The 16999-nt window shown below is 32.8% G+C and overlaps 2 protein-coding genes across 2 annotated transcripts; one reads left to right on the top strand and one right to left on the bottom strand.

Moving 5' to 3' along the window:
- Positions 1 to 2652: 2652 nt before the first annotated feature.
- On the top strand, positions 2653 to 3442 carry LOC120216761 (nucleobase-ascorbate transporter 3-like). Its single transcript, XM_039214099.1, has 3 exons — positions 2653 to 2665; positions 2792 to 2952; positions 3032 to 3442. Exons 1-3 carry the CDS (start codon positions 2653 to 2655, stop codon positions 3440 to 3442), a joined length of 585 nt encoding a protein of 194 aa, XP_039070030.1.
- Positions 3443 to 3632: 190 nt separating this feature from the next.
- Positions 3633 to 6715, bottom strand: LOC120216663 (probable disease resistance protein At4g33300). Its single transcript, XM_039214014.1, has 5 exons — positions 5962 to 6715; positions 5446 to 5849; positions 5006 to 5361; positions 4701 to 4906; positions 3633 to 4556 (listed from the first exon to the last, which is right to left on the bottom strand). The coding sequence occupies exons 1-5, from the start codon at positions 6629 to 6631 to the stop codon at positions 3718 to 3720; spliced, it is 2475 nt and encodes an 824-aa protein (XP_039069945.1). The 5' UTR covers positions 6632 to 6715; the 3' UTR covers positions 3633 to 3717.
- Between the last annotated feature and the right edge of the window lie 10284 nt (positions 6716 to 16999).

Below are 16999 nucleotides of genomic sequence, written 5' to 3'. Positions count from 1 at the left end.
CTCAGCAGGGACGAGACTGTGGTGCAACTGATTAGTGACGCTCAGCAGGGATTAGGCTTATCGCTAATTCAATGTGTACTCTCCTTACCTAACTTAAGATGCAGCTGCTAGCCATGTGTTGGGGAAGATAGGTGCTTCATTTGTTTCATCAGCTGATGTCAGTTTACTCACAATCTTAAATTACTTCAATTCTATTCTGTAATGTGGAGTATGGCACTATGGCTGCACTTGTTTTATCTGCTTAGGTTCATTGGCTTAACTTCCTATGACATCCATTGCAGTCTATTGGAACAATTTTGCAGCAGCTCGGTTCTCTTGTGCCACCGACCTTCCGACACCGACAATCACTGGCGGATCCATTAAGGAGGCGTTTGGTTTACGGAATATAAGATTATCTTTAGAAATAATATTACTGAAATGTAATATTACTATGAGAATGTTGTATTAACTTATTTGGTTTGTTTAGCATGAATGTAAAATTGCAGTGTTTGGTTAGAGTAATATAAAATACTTAAATGTATATTTTACCAAATTATCCTTGTGGCATATGTTTTTTTAAAAGTTAAATTTTAATATTAAATTAGAAATATTTGCATGAAAATTTATAAAAATATTTTAATCGTTATACTATCTAGGTTTTGAGAAAATATATTTAATATATAATTAGTGTATTAAACTTATATTTTTAAATAATTTTTATAAGCATTATATTTATTTATTTATATAAATATAATATAATATAATATGAAAAAATAATACTATAATCTCAAGTGGACTGATATTATTTTTCAATGTATAAGATCTATTTTTTAATAACTCAAAGTTAGAGATTTTAAATAATTATATTTTTACAATCATATTTTTTATCTCATAAAATTATAAATAATTAATATATTGAATATTAAAAATATAAAATAATTTTAAATACTCAAATTTATTAAATTAAGCTCTTTGTATATTATTATCATATTTATAATTTTGAGTAAAGTACAAAAATTAAAAATTAAAAATGATCATTATAAAAAGAATTCATTAGTCTAAGGCATTCTTGTCCAAAGTGATGGAAATTGTCTAATATCTAAGACTTTGAAGGTAATGACATTTTCACCATTTTAACCAAAAAATACTATTATTGAGAAAATATTATTTTTTGATAATAATCTTTTTCGTGAATCAAATGTGAGAATATAATTTCGAAAAAGACTATTATCTTAGTAATATTTTTTTCCGTAAACCAAGCCCCCTAAAGGTTATTTAAAATACACCTCGACATGAGTGAAAGCTACCATCTATTTTAAGTGAAAAAAATATCATTTATTAAGTTTACCAAGTATCTTGTTATTTGAAACTCATGCATGTGCTTATAAAACTAAGCTCACTTAACGGTTTTTTTAATGTTTATTGAAAATGAGTTGAACCTGCACCATGTCTAAATCTTTCCCATTATTGGAACAAAACAAAGTTGCTTTCTTTAATCATTTTTCTGTTTTCTAATTTGTTTCATTATATTTTATTTTGCGTCGGTGATTCATTGTCGATGGAACCTGGAAAGATATCAGAAAATAATGGAACTTATTACGATTTCGAATCTGAAAAATCTACTGTATTAGATACTCTCTCAACTTCAAGTGAAAAAGAACATGAAGAATATTACAGGGTGCATCTTTTGCATACACCTTACCATTGCTTTCGATCATCGATGATTATAATGATGAAGCCTTCGTAACTCCGCATGATGTACGTAAACTTTAGTAACATATAAGCAGAAGGAACTTACGAATTATGAAGTCTTTTGTGCTGTGCTGTATTAAAGTTGAGTTATTCTTCATTCAATAGGTAGATGCGATATAAAATTTGTTTTTAGGTACGAGTTATAGATTTCTATTTATTAAGGTCATCGATAATGTGAATGATCCTGACTTGAACATAGTAGCTGATGAATCAAATGAACGCTTCTTGATTTCATGCCTGATTTGAAGAAGTCATTCTTTTGCGTCTCAAACTTGAACTTAATTACTTTTTCTCTACTATTTTTGCTCAATCCGATTATATCCAAGTTACCTACGAAATCGCAATGCTATTTTATAGGTTAAGCTGTATCATCCTTGGTGTTGTAGTATATTGGTCTACATGCTCAATAGATTTTCTCATTGCTGTTTTCCTGTATTCTCTGTCACGTTCTTAGCTGATGAACATATGGCTTAATGATTATGATCTGGGTGCTTGCTTGCAGCGCTTTATTCATAGTATTAGAACCGTTCAAGGATCAATGATAGTTTCTTCCTTTGTCAACATCATCCTAGGGTATGGCCGGGCATGGGGGGAGCTGACAAGGTAATGGTGAATGCCGGTTTGACTATCAGTTCGTACAACCTTTTTATTTTTTGGTTTACAGCTGGTCGTCTGCTCAGCAGTTATGTTTGAGATGTCTTGATCAGTAAACTATTAAGTTTTGACTGCTAATTTTCTAAGCGTTCTCTCTTTATCCTTATTTTGTCTTGGATTATTTAGTCCCATAGTTGTCGTGCCAGTGGTTTGTCTCGTTGGCCTTGGACTGTTTGCAAGAGGCTTCCCGTTGGTAATTCTCTATGAATGATTTTGTGCTTGATCAGGATGATAATATGCTGATTTAGTTTGATCCTTAATGTAATTATGAGACAGCTAGGTAACTGTGTGGAAATCGGCCTGCCGATGCTCGTTCTGCTGGTTATTTCCCAACAGGTATATAAGCTTCACCCTTTTTTCTTTCTCTAATTCGGAATTTCTGTTCCCCCTTTTTTCTCGCGTGCAGCTGCTTCTGGGATCACATTCATACAGTTTGCAAATAACAATTCCATGAGAAACATCTATGTCTTGGGTGTCTCTCTGTTCCTGGGGCTATCAATTCCTCAATACTTTGCAATTAACACATCTTACGATGGACATGGACCGGTTAGAACGAATGCCATATGGGTATGTAAATGTACTGTGCTTGTGTTCACCGAATCGCTTTTCTCTGACTGATATGCAAAGTCAATTGTAATGCATGCAGTTTAATGATATAATGAATACAATCTTCTCATTGCCGGCAACGGTGGCAATAACGGTTGGGACCATACTTGATAACACCCTCGAAGCAAATCAGGTGGAAGATAGAGGAGTTCCATGGTGGAAACCATTCCAGCACAGCAAAGGCGATGTTAGAACTGAGGAGTTCTACAGCTATCCCCTCAGACTAAATGAATATATATGCTCACCAGGTTTCTCGAACATTGTATATTATGTACAACACTGGCGAATTTGCGAGTCACGTGTTCAACCATTTATGAAATTGTCACTTTTGATGGATGCGCAGACTCCTCGGTTATATTCTTTGGGGTTTGGTCGCATTTTTACAGAATCTGAGTTGTGGGATCCACGCGTGTCTTATCTTTTCACTCGTCTTTTTCCCTTGTCTCTTTGACTTGGCTGGATTCGAACAAATCAAACTATTCGTTAATGCTTACTGCTCAGCCGCCACTCAACATCTCAGATAATATTAAACATGGGGGACCAGCCTCTACTGAAAAAGAAAGGTTCTTTGTAGCTAGATACAATGTTTTCTGAAATATATTCGTAGCCGAAATTTCCAAGTGATGAACTATCTCAAATCAAGAAGAAAAAAAGATCGCTTTTTATTAAAATTACGCACGTTGATATTTACATTAGCGGATACATGATATGAACAAAGTGTTACTTTTAGCCATCCAACCAGTCCAAACTATACCATTTCTCCGCAACTTGAACATAAAGCTCTGGCATGGCCTTCTCCAGATATTTCCACTGCCACAAAACTTCATCATCGCAGATGACTCGGCGCAGCGACTTCAAGTTCGATAAGGCGTTTCCTGGTGGTAGACTCATAATCTGCGAGCATTCCCTCATGTCTATCTTTTCCAGTCTTGCTAATTTAACTATTTCCCTAGGTAGGCACCTCAAGTTAACACATTGTGAAATATCAAGGTATTTTAACCCAATAAGCTCGCCAATGCTGGGAGGGAGCACCTTTAGCTCTGGACAAGCGTACAACCTCAGTATCTGTAGTTTCTTCAGCATACCCAAATCAGCAGGCAATTCACATAATCGGTGGCAGTTGGTTATGCTCAGGCTCTTGAGTGAATTCACCTCACAGATGCTCAATGGCAACTTAATCAAATCATCACAGTGATCGATTATGAGATCTGATATACAAGGGAAGATCAGCGGCAGGTCTAGCACTGATGGATTAAAGTTGTTACTAACCTTGCAAAGAACCATAGATAGTTTCTGCAAGTTCTTTAGGGGAACAGTGGGGTTGGTCAACTGAGGAACCCACACTTTTTCAAGCCATAGGCTCCGCAAATATGCTAGAGTGGTGAAGGCTGAAAAATTCTTAAGTATTGCTGCTGTTGTACCATAGTTTATCACAATAAGTGCCTTAAGCTTGGGCATGTTATCTATGAAAGGAGGCAAGAAGTATTCAGTGGAGGAGAAATTCAGTATGAGTACTTCAGCCTTGGGGAACTCCATACAAAACCAGTCCATTTCCCTCATTTCTCCTGAAAAATGATAAAATTTCTAATTTAACAAGCAAAAAGACAGTAGGACATGTATTGCAATAGAAACACCAAGTTCTGACTTTAGGTGAAGGTAATCAAACAATCTTATTTAAAGCAAAGCAATTAAACAAGTGATCATGATACCTGTATGAACTGAAACTATTTGAGCATTGAATGGCTGATCCGTGTTTCTTTCCCATTCTCTCGGGAGTTCAGTATCTCTTCTAGGCATAAGCAACCGCTTTCTTTCATTCACATCCCCTCGATTGCTTAGATGAAGAGCAAGGTCCCTCAACACATCATGCTGAGTAACACAGATTTCATAAAAACTACTGTATGCATCTCCAACCCTACACGATACAGTTCAGAAAGCAACATTCAGGTATCTCAACTAACAAAGACCAATCCAAGCTACATGCTCCGGAAACAAAGAATTTCAAGCAACTTACCGTGCGTCTTTCACCAAAGTGAGAAGGTTCTTATCAGCAAGCTCGACGAGAATGGCAAAAGCTTCCTCCTCATCAATGTCATGTATCTCAACCCACATATTAATGAGAACATCAAGGGGGATTTTCTTATCTTCTGGAAAAGATCCCAAATCCAAGAAACATTCCTTAACCTTTTTGTTCAAGTATTCCACACTTATTGCCATCCGCTCCAGCAGCTTGTTTTCGTGGGACTCGCATATTGGTTCTCCTCGTAATAACCTTTTCTTAGCACTGGCCCAATACATTTCAGGTTGGTCTCGCAGCGAAGCTCCGATAACTTTAAGTGCCAAAGGAAGTCCTTTACATTCATTAACAATCTACCAACTCCAGAATTTAACAACCATCAGCAAAGAAATAAACAACAAAAGAACATCGAGTAATCCTTGAAGTTAATTGATTACCTGCTTGACCAAAGACTCATTGGCAGTAGGTGGGATCGAAGTTTGCCCGAAAGCAGAGTGACAAAACAGGGACAAAGACTCATCTTCACTCAGCAACTCTACCTTGTAAACTTCATGAACGACAGTTGTTGAGAACCTGAATCTTGAAACGACCAGAGTTTTATATGTTGGGATCCTGAAAATCAGTTGTTCCAGTATGGGAAGGGACCAAACATCGTCCAAAACAACCAGAGTTTGTGGTCCACTTCCCCACTCACACTGTAACTTCCCATGAGGAATAAACAGATTATTGGTGTAACCCATGGCCTCGTTTCCTGTAAGAAATCCCCATATTCTTGCCCTCAACTGTTGGATATCCGGTGATTGTGATACAGTTAAGAACAAAATCCTTTCGTTGAAGTAACCTTAGAAAATGAAAAATAAGCAATTAGTTCTTCCACAATCGGGTATTTCCGGCAAAAAGAATCCACAAAAACTTTATTTGATCAACTCCTTACGTCTAAGGAAAAAACTTACTTCGGACTTGATTATCTTTACAAATTTCATTGGCCAGCGTAGTTTTACCCGATCCTCCAATACCACAAATTCCAACAACGTTTATATCAGCTCTTCCGATTATCATATTTTTCACTTTATTTTTTCCTAAATCCAATCCAACTCCACCGATAATTCCCAAACTAGCCTCCTCTTCAACTTCCATTCTCTTAACAGCTTCTTCGACCCACCCTCCCGCTCCGATCTTCATCGAATTGAGCCTCTGCTCCAACCGGCCTTCCAACCGGTCGAACCGCTCCATCGTTTCGAACCGCATGTGGTGAACATCAGCCAACAAGTGAGCTTGCATCGGCCCGCTAACGAACCTCGAAACTTGTTTCTCTAACTTCTCCATCTTCCTGGCCAGCTGGAGATTCTTGTAGACGTTCCAACGGCCGGAAGCAAGGACTTTGCGGGCCAATTCGATGCCGCCGCGTAGCGTCTCAGAGAAACGGTCGAGCTGAGATTGACGGATGGCTGGTAGCTCGACGCCTGAGTACTTGATTTCATTGACGATGGGAAGGAGTTCTTCGATGCTTGTGATAAGGCTGTCCGCACTGGATTTGCAGAGGCATGACTTGCGTGAGATAGCGATTAACTGTTTTAGAAGTTCCGTCGCGATTTCCCCGGCGAAAAAGTCGGTAAATGCCATCGGTGCTACTTTGGTTTGGTCAGCGAGATGCGTTTCGTAACAGAGTGAGCGAGTGACTCGGTTATATCTATACTAGAATCTAGATGGCGGGCGCGAATTGATCTGCTCTGCTCGCCCTGTCTTAAAATGATAAAAATGCACAGCTTAATTAGTACACAATTTTAGAAATTAGATGTTAAGTTAAATCAAATAATGATATATTATTTAAAATAAATTAATATTAAAATTTTATAATAATTTATTTAATTGATCGATGGTGTATAAAAATATATATTATGAATACATTAAATATTGAATATTCTCAAATTATACAAGACTGAATTTTTTTTTTACTATTTCGTGAACAAAATTTCAGATATCTTCCATTAAACATAAAATAAAAATATATTAGTTTAATTTATAATAACATTAGTCATTCATCATGCCACGTACTTGGTTAGACAAATGAAGTTTTAAAATCTTATTTTGAAACAGAAACTTGTCTTCAAGTGTAAGCAAATTGTAGAGTAAGATGGCGCTTGTTTGGCTTATCAGCTGTCGTCTGGAAATTGCAATCTATTATTAGCCCAAATGTATTATTGATCATTCTAATAATTTTAGCTTAGAATTCCGCTGACAAATCCACCATTAAATGAATTTGGGGTTTAATTCAAAGCTGGATCTACAGAAGAAGGTATGAAAGCATAAATATATTTGAGTGAATGAGGAGATTGATACAAGTATGGCTGTATGGGTTTGTTGTTTTGAGTGAATTGCATTCGCACATCATCAAACAGAACAAGTAACGTAGTTAAAGGAGTAAATGATGTTACTGAAAAAGAAATTCTATCATTCTATTATTATTTTCAGCTCCGTCCTCTTATGACATGACGATGAAACAGGAAGCATTGAAATGAATGGTCCGATGTTGGTCAAACGTGGGGACGTTGCACTTCCGAGTGTCGACCAATGGGAAGGGGTCATTGACCTTGACGAGCGAAATGACCCTCCTGCCCCCACTCATCATTTTCAATCTGGAAGAGACGACCTGCTCACTACCAGTCAACAGAAAATTTTAATAATAAGGGTAAAATACGCATTTAGTACCTAAAGTTTTACTTTTGGTTCGTTTTAGTACTTAAACTTTTAATTTTTATAAAATCATACCTAACGTTTTGTTTTTATTTGTTTTAGTACCCCGCCGTTAAAACTTTAAAGGCAGAGCTGACGTGGCATTTTTTTAATTATATTTATATTATCGTTTAATTATTTTATTCAACTAATAAGGTGGTAACACGTGTCACCACCTTATTAGAAACAAAATTAAGCATATAATACTTTCATTTTGTTTTAGTTAAGATGTGGTCACTGAAAGTTCACGGTCGTTAAACCTTTAATGGTTTGCTGACGTGGCACGATAAATATATAAAATTAAAATTACATCATTTCCACATAGATAACGCGTGAGTTAAGTTTTGGTCAATTTCCTTTCATATTTGTACACTTCTGATCGTCAAATTTAAAAAGCATAAGTTTTGGTCACTTATGTTATTGTTTTATTAAGTTTTGGTCACTTATGTTATCGTTTTATTAGGTTTTGTTCACTTGAAATTTGAATGTCGTTAGTTTCATGATGTGGCCCGTTAGTAAAATGGTTTAATTATTATTTTAACCCCTAAACTTTAGATAAAATATTGATTATGCATTTTTTATAAATTCAAATTATTTTAGGAACAACATTTCAATTTACTCATTTTTTTAATATTTTTCTCCAAACCCCCAATATTGCTCATCTTCTCCCTGCTTCTTCTTCAGATATCTTTAATCCATTGCAATAGCTTTCTTGTTTCTAATTATTAGTTGTATCTATTTGAAGTCAAATTAGGCGAGTTCTCAGTTGTAAGAAAAACTATAGAAAAGTAACGAAGATCGTGAAAAATGCATAGAATTCGCCATTAAAACTTTGAAAAGATTCACCACCATGGCGATACCACCGCCTCGAGCCAAGAAAACTAGAGCTTCTTCAATGACGGTGTTATTGATGACACAATATTATGTTTTTATCTCCAACATGTTGTTTGTAACACCCATAACCCGTATACGTCTAGAAATACGAGTTAAAGATGTTACATCAACCTTATAAATACTGTTGAAACATAAATGCTTATTTTTTTTCAATTTAAAACAATCCTATTTCAATTTTATAACTATTTCAATTACCACATGTAATCGTAAAATAATATTTAAACATTAAAAACAAATCCTATATTCATGCACCAATTAGACAGTTTAGTGTTGTTTCGTAAAATATTTAAAACTGACTAAATTCCACTAACTTTTCAAACCATTTTTAAACGTAATATATATATTCATTCATAAATACTGATAAAACTAGACCAGACAAATTAAAATGGTCCTAGATTACTATTACAGACCATTTAAAAGTAAATATGATAAGTAAAACTAGTGATAGAATTATACATGTCACTAAAAGTCAAAAGTAACATCATAGATGTCTTACTGATACTAATGATAGGTGTGATTCTCCAAAAGATGCTCGAGAGGCTCCTCATTGCATGTCCTACATTTTATTTGAACCTACACATGAAAATATCACGCGCTAAGTACAACTTAGTGAGGCAGTAATAAACTAAGGTGAGATAAAACATGAAAATATCATAAATATGATAAAATATTAAAAATAATTCAAACAAAACTTTAAACTTTCAAACTGACTTAATCAAGCCAATTCTTCATCGTAAACCTGCAAATTTATATCATTTCATGATTTTATAAAAATCATAATAAACATTATCATATAAAATATTCGTGTCATAATTCCTACCAATTCGACATATTTCATATTCTCAGCCCAATGCATATTTAAGAGAATACAATGTACGCATTAGGCACTACACGATGCCAGTCGTAAATCATCATAAGATGCACTTCAAGTGCAAATCATCACATATGCACCAACGATGCTAATCATAATGTACACGATTGTACTATAACTTAACTTGAATGTACTCAACTTAATGACATACTAAATGTACCTACGACTCCCAATGCAACATACAACGGGCTTATAAATCATAATATAATCATTTATTAATCAACGTCTTAAAAATCATAAACATTTAAAATTCATCATCATGAAAATCGTACTTGGGCAGATCATACCCTAAATATATACTTGATGACAATATTATGAAAATAATCCACAATTAAAAATTATAAATCATACTTTTAAAATAGTATGAGTTTGACTTATCGCAAATCGTCCTCGATTAGAATAATTAAATAAATAAACTGCACTCACATTTGCCTCACTACCGAACATTTTATGTGATACTTCTAATCACGTGCTTTATCCTTTTCTTTCTGATCATTTGGATCCCTAGATTTATCGTGGTCTAACAACAACACATAATAATACAAAGTATTCGAACTATATGTTAGTATTATACTAACATATTTTTTTTTGAAAATACTAACATAAACTAACTTTGATAATATAAAAATCTATAAAAGTAAAATTGAATGATAATTGCACATTAATTACCAAAATTTCCAACATCTTAATAAATTACTCAAATCAATACTTTAACATTAAAAAACTTACAATTTCATCCTAAACTTTCTTAGACTTTTCTACTTCAACCACCTACTTTAATAAACTTGAAATTTGATCCCAAACCAATATTTAAACTCCAAAAATCAGTATACTAATAAAATTTACAGCATTATAATCATTATAAATCAACATTGAGTACCTCAAATTGTACATTTACACATTAAAGTCCCACAATTCTCATAACTTGCAAACTAGCCCTTTTTCTATTTCAAGCTTCCAAATTGATCTCCAAATCACATAGAACACTTATAATATCAATAATAGACCATAGGAAAATTTTCAATATTTCCCCCTAATTTTCTCCCCTTGAACGAATCTCACTATGAACATAGGGTAAAATTTTCATTCAATTTCAAGCATGAATTCAACTTCCTTGGATCAAATTCATTCTATTATAATCATCACAACACCAAATTAAATCAAAATCCAATCATCTCTTAAAACCCTAGCCATGGCCAAATAATATATAAGCATCTACACATCATTTTGATCATCACCCATACTTTAGAATTAATCCATAACACCACTAACATAAAAATCTTACATAACACCACTAACATAAAAATCTTACATAAATTATTCAAAATCAAACATGTTCTTCATGAACCCAAATCCTTTATCTCATCATACAAACATGTTTAGCATGTATTTCTTATACCAAATAATAGAGAATTTGATGGAGAACATTTTCATATTTCACAACTTAATCCAAAATCCTACTAAAATAGCTTTAAAATGAAAAAGAAATTTTTTCTAACCTTGTAGGGGTTCACGGAAGCAAGCTTATGGAGAAGACGTGCTCTTGATTTTTCTAGTAATTTTCATAATACACATGGCATTTAAACTAATTTAATTGAATTTAAAATTTAATTAATGAGAGAAATCCCCAAAATTCCATTAACGAAACTTGATATTTACCAATTACCATTGCAATATGTTCCATTCAAATATTCCTTGGTCAAAGATGAATAATTTGACTTTTACTTTCTACTTTGGCCATGCAATTTTTGAAAATTGCATTTTAGTCTCCAAATTTCCATTGTTAGGCCAAATCTAAAAAATTACACTGATATGTGTTGAATTTATCTGATCTAAAATATGGAAATAATATTTCCAACCCTTATCTAGCATCCTTACAATTTTCGTAAAATTCTGATTTGATTCGACTATTTGATTTATATACTGAATTTTATCGCTTTATCGCTGTTAACATAAATATCGTACCAAAAATCTGATTGCCACGAAAATTCTTGTTTTAGGCCAAACTATTCATTTACAGACTAAAATATATAACTTTTCAACAAAATTATAATTTAGCCACCAAACTTTCAAAACTTACATTTTAGTCACTAGCCAAAATTTGGGGGTATGACATTGTTAACCAAGGAAATCCCCATGATGCAAAAGATTGTCGAGAATGTTTCTTCGCTTTCAAACATGATTAACCTCCACGACATTTACAAAGATTCACTTAGTACTGGAGATTTGCTCCGGCTGTGAGTTGTTTGATCGGGTCATCATGAAAATGAGGAACTCGAAGGCCAGCACAATGGCAGTGATGTGACAGATCACGCAGGTTGTAGGGGTTAACGGTAATTCATAAGGCTAACATTATTCATAAGGGTCTAGAATAAAAAAATTGCTTGTTCTTGAGCAAAAACAAAGATTCGACGTAGAAGATCATGGATTTTGGATTGATTTCAATGGATGAATTCATGGATCCAGTTATCGGGTTGTCTGGATCCATTAATTATGTTTTACCGGAGGCGCTTTCTCAAGGGAAAATCACCACGAAAGGTGATATCATGTTATCGGGTTATTTGGATCCATTGGTTTGTCTTCTTGTTCCTTGTTGGGTTTGACATTATGCAATCTCATGCTTTAGAAATTGAATTTTAGTTTGTACAACTGAGATTAGCCAGCTTCATTTTATCTCTAGATGCATACCCTATCATTTTTATCTAAACTTGTGATGTTATTATTTGTAATCGAAAATTGGAAATCTTGTATTATTCTTGAAATGCAACATGAGCCTTGAATGAAGACAAACGAAGCAATGGAGCAGAGATGTTTGAAGAAAAAGCAAGGAGAAGATGAATAACAATGAGGTTGGGAAGAAAACCTATTAAACACGGATAAATTGAAATGTTGTCCCTAAACTAGTTTGAATTTAAAAAAGACACATAATCAATATTTTGTGTAAAGTTTAGGGGTTAAAATAAAAACTAAACCATTTTACTAATGAGCCACATCTTCAAACTAACGACATTTAATGTCCAAGTGATAAAAAATTTAATAAAACGAGAACGTAAGTAATCAAAGCTTATGTTTTTTGAAATGAGTGAGCAAAAGTGTACAAATATAAAAGGATAGTGACCAAAACTTAATCCACGTATTATCTACGTGGAAATGATGTAATTTTAATTTTATATATCTATTGTGCCACATCAACAAACCATTAAAGGTTTAACGGTTGTTAACCTTCAGTGACCACTTCTTAATTAAAAATAAACAAAAATGACCAAGTATTATGTTATTTGGCTTCAATGAGGAAAAGTTTATAAAAATCAAACGAAAGTGATCAATTCTGTAGTTTACCCAAAAAAAGTATGATAACTCATTAGTCATTAGTAACATTTTGATAAATAATTTTAAATATTTCTAAGTAATTAGTATAAATTATTTATAATTCTTAATTTAAATGTATTAAACTATATTTTAGATGTGAAAATTATATGCATACATAATCACTAGATGATACATTGATACATAGCCATCAATATATATATATATATATATATATATATATATATATATATATATTAGTGTATTTGTTTTTGAGTTTTAAATTAATTTAATATTGTTCTTTAAAAATGCTATAAAAAGTGATTTTAAAATGATACATGACCATTTTGTAATAAATGTGGAGCGTTATTTTCGTTTATCTTTTTTCTCAGGGTTGGATTTGACATTGCCACGACTGATCAATATGACGCTTATTTGTTATTATGCTGATCTTCCCTGCTTTAGACCCTCGAATTGATTTGGATATGCGTTTTGTGTTCGTGGATAGTTTTCTCACACCACTTGACTCTGATTTGTGATTTGTTGGTGGTCTTTCAATAGCTTCATCCCCTTTGTGGTTCGTTTGCCGATGCAGTCAAATTTGCTCGTATCTTTATTTTGTTCGAACATTTTGGTTAGGTTTTATAACCTTTTCATTCTTTGATCCTTGTGTGATCTAGGTGGCTAGTTTGTGTGTCAATTGTTATAAGAGAATGTCTAATTTATAATTTAGTTTATGTTTACGGTTATATTTGTAAATATTTATTGTAATTTTAGATATTTTTTATTTTTAATAAAATTTACGGATTTCTATAAAAAAAAGTTAAAACTTATTATGATTCCAAAAACATTTTCCAAATGCAAAATCTAAAAATTTTGCTTTTAGCTCAAAAAGTCCCACCAAACCGGGAAGCAACAGCCCAATAACATCTAACCTAATGGAGCCCCATCTCATGCAAACTGATCCATTAGCAAGAGCCACACGTGCTAGGAGTGTTCTAATATGCATGACTTGAATTGAATCATCTATCCGGTTAAAAATTATCAGATATTTATATATAAAAAATCTGGATTTACGGTTCGGATACCTGATCCATTCCCGACCGGTGCCCATGTCTAGCTAGGAGTGTTTTGTTGTACATAACTCGAATATTTGACCTGTTGAATCATCGATCCGGTTAACAATTATCGGATATTTATATTTAAAATATTTGAATTTACTGTTCGGATATCCTATCTATTATTTTTCCTGGGTTTCTGGGTCTAATTTGGATCACAAATTTTTTATATTTAAAATATTTGAATTTACTGTTCGGATATCCTATCTATTATTTTTCCTGGGTTTCTGGGTCTAATTTGGATCACAAATTTTCTTTTAATCAGGTTCCCTATTACCGCTATCCAGTTCCTTTTAAATTTTATTTTATTCAATTTTTTTTACTGCCGATTAAATTTATTTTCTCACTGTTTTAATTACTGTTCTAATTAAAAAGGTTATAAGCATGGTCTGGTAGAGCATTTCCTACACTAACATATTACATATACATGTAATCTGGAATTTTTTCATACCGATTTCTATGTTCAATCTTATCAACAAGGAAATCAGTCAATTGATGTGAGTATAAAGCATATTTATTTGGCTTTCGTTCAATTAGTCTTTACTTCTATCAATTGACGCATAATTCTGGAGCATTAACATATTCTGTGAACATAAGGAACAGAGTATCCTATTACCCAAATTAACGGGTATTCGAGTTTTGTGAGTACCCAATTTATGGTTATGTACCGATTTCTGGAGCATTAACGTTTACAAATATGTTGATTTATATGTCAATGGACATATTTGTTTAACATTCGTTTATATATTTATTTGTAGTTCAACTTTTTAGTTTTTACCTTTGCATTTGCAATCTTAAGTAAAGTGGTTAAATTACGTCATTAGTATTTAAACTTCTTAAAATTTATAGTTTAAACTTTAAATTTCACTATGTGTTCAATTTAGTCACTACTTTCACCAATATTTAAAATATAAAAGAACAAAGAAAAAGGAAAAGCGAATAAACGAGCTTGTTTATGAACATAAATGAACAAGTATGTTCGTTAACATGAACGAGTATAACACATCTCTGTTCTTGTACGTTCGTTTATTAAATGAACATAAAAAATTTGTTCACTATCGTTTATTTAGTTTAACAAATAAACATAAACGAATGTTATATGTTATATGAACTATGATAAAAAAAACATCAAAGCCGATAACCAAAGAAGATTCTTATATACTTTGCAATGTTCTTATGATAATGTTGTCCGAGGGTCGACATTGGAGCAGGCTCGTAAGACCCAAGATGACCATAATCTTGTTCCAAAGGGTTTGGTTAGGCAAGGACAAACACTCCTTATGGTCAAGCCTTTGTCAGTCGATCAAAAATAAGCAAACTTACTGAGGAATACATTATTTTTATAAACTTTTTGAATGTTCCAAAATTGCTCTAAAACTACAATTTTCATTGTTAAAACCATAATTAATCTTATGTAATATACTGAATTTAGAAAGTGTTACTTTATGTACATGGTTAAACTATTATTTCAGATTGAGAAGTCGTAGAAGCCCACTTCCCACCGTGCAACATACGGCGAGCGGGAGTGGGTTGATTTTGTCAAAATTGACTTTTTATTGTCCATGTATATTTCACGTATATATTGTGTAAAAGAAGATATAGTCATAGAGAAATCGGAAAAAAATATGGTATCGTTCCATTTGCGGTAGGCATTGTGCCACGGAAAATATTTAGACACGTATGTTTAATTGTAAACAAAAACTCACGCGTTGACTTATGTTCTAAATTTAAGAGGGTTGATATGGATGTGGCGTCTTATTTACTCCTATTTCTTCCAGCAAAACAAAGGCCGGTCGATTATAACCAAAACAAACTTATAACCCCGGTTATCATGGAATGGAAAATTTTAGGTTAAAGAGAAACACGTTATAAAATTTTAAAGGAAAATAAACTAGTAAAATTAAAGACATAAAATAATTTTTTTTAATAAAAATGTTAAAATATATAAAAGCTTAAAACTTTTACGAGGAGAGATTGCGCCGATCTATTTTCCTCTATTCATTTCTACCCGTTATTATTAGTTTTGTATCAATATATTTATTATAATGTTAGTGACGGATTCAGAAATTTAAGAATGAAGTCTAAAATTTTAATATATTTTTTAAAAAAATAATGGGTATACAAAAATTTTAATTTTTTTTTAATTTTTTCTTATTATATTAAATTAAAGGGTTGTTTGTTTGTCTCTTAATGAAATCATTCAGCGCTTTTGTTTCGCACCTCTGAATGATTCAGTGCTGACTGATTCAGTAAAACAGTGCTGAATGATTCAGCACAGAAGTACATTTTGAATCATTCAGAGCCAGTTATCAAACAACATGTCACATTCAGAGTCTCTGAATCATTTAGCATTTGAATCATTCATCAACTTAATCATTCTAAAGTAAACAAACAGTCCCTAAATTTTATCCTTTTTTTTCCTTAAAAAATGGGGTGCACTTGGTACCTTATTAGACCTAGGGGTGTATTCGGTTCGGTTCGGTTCAGTTTTTTACCAAAAACGAACCGAACCGAAATAAACGATTTTTCAATATTTAAACCGAAACCGAAACCGAATAGTTAAAAAACCGAAAAAATCGAAACCGGTTTTTTCGGTTCGGGTTTTTTAACGATTCGGGTTTTTCGGTTCGGTTTTTCGGTTTTTCAATGAAAAAATCACTTGAAACTATAATTTTTTTTACAAAAATTGCCTATTCGGTTCAATATGGAACAAATGGGTTCCATATGGAAAACCCGAACCGAATCAAAAAAATGAAGCTTTTAAACCGAACCGAAAATCGAACCGTTTAAAGCCAAACCGAACCGAACCGAACCGTTTTACTCGATTCATGTCGATTTTTCGATTTTCTCGATTTCGTTGCTCACCCCTAATTAGACCTAGTGCATTCTCCCGTATAATACATTGACTAATAATAAAATATTAGAATGAAACTCTAAATTTTGAAACCCATAACTTCGTCCATTCTCATTTAAAGGATTAAAGTGGATATTTTCATTTTTTGTAAAGTGTTGAGTTGACTATAGAATATAATTTATTTTACGTCAAGAAAAAAGATGACAAAGTAAACT

The sequence above is a fragment of the Hibiscus syriacus genome, unplaced genomic scaffold (genome assembly GCF_006381635.1).
Source record: "Hibiscus syriacus cultivar Baekdansim isolate YM2019G1 unplaced genomic scaffold, ASM638163v2 tig00110163_pilon, whole genome shotgun sequence".
Taxonomy (NCBI): Eukaryota; Viridiplantae; Streptophyta; class Magnoliopsida; order Malvales; family Malvaceae; genus Hibiscus; species Hibiscus syriacus.
The sequence above is the reverse complement of the archived record's forward strand: the minus strand, read 5'-3'. Positions and strand labels throughout refer to the sequence as shown.

What these genes read in the sequence shown, in the direction of transcription:
- LOC120216761 (XM_039214099.1), top strand. An exon ending in TTAGAACGAATGCCATATGG is followed by an intron (nt 2,953 to 3,031) that starts GTATGTAAATGT and finishes TAATGCATGCAG; the next exon opens with TTTAATGATATAATGAATAC.
- LOC120216663 (XM_039214014.1), bottom strand. Translation starts at nt 6,631, where the DNA reads ATGGCATTTACCGACTTTTTCGCCGGGGAAATCGCGACGGAACTTCTA. An exon ending in ATGAGTCTTTGGTCAAGCAG is followed by an intron (nt 5,362 to 5,445) that starts GTAATCAATTAA and finishes TGGAGTTGGTAG; the next exon opens with ATTGTTAATGAATGTAAAGG. An exon ending in AATAGTTTCAGTTCATACAG is followed by an intron (nt 4,557 to 4,700) that starts GTATCATGATCA and finishes ATCATTTTTCAG; the next exon opens with GAGAAATGAGGGAAATGGAC.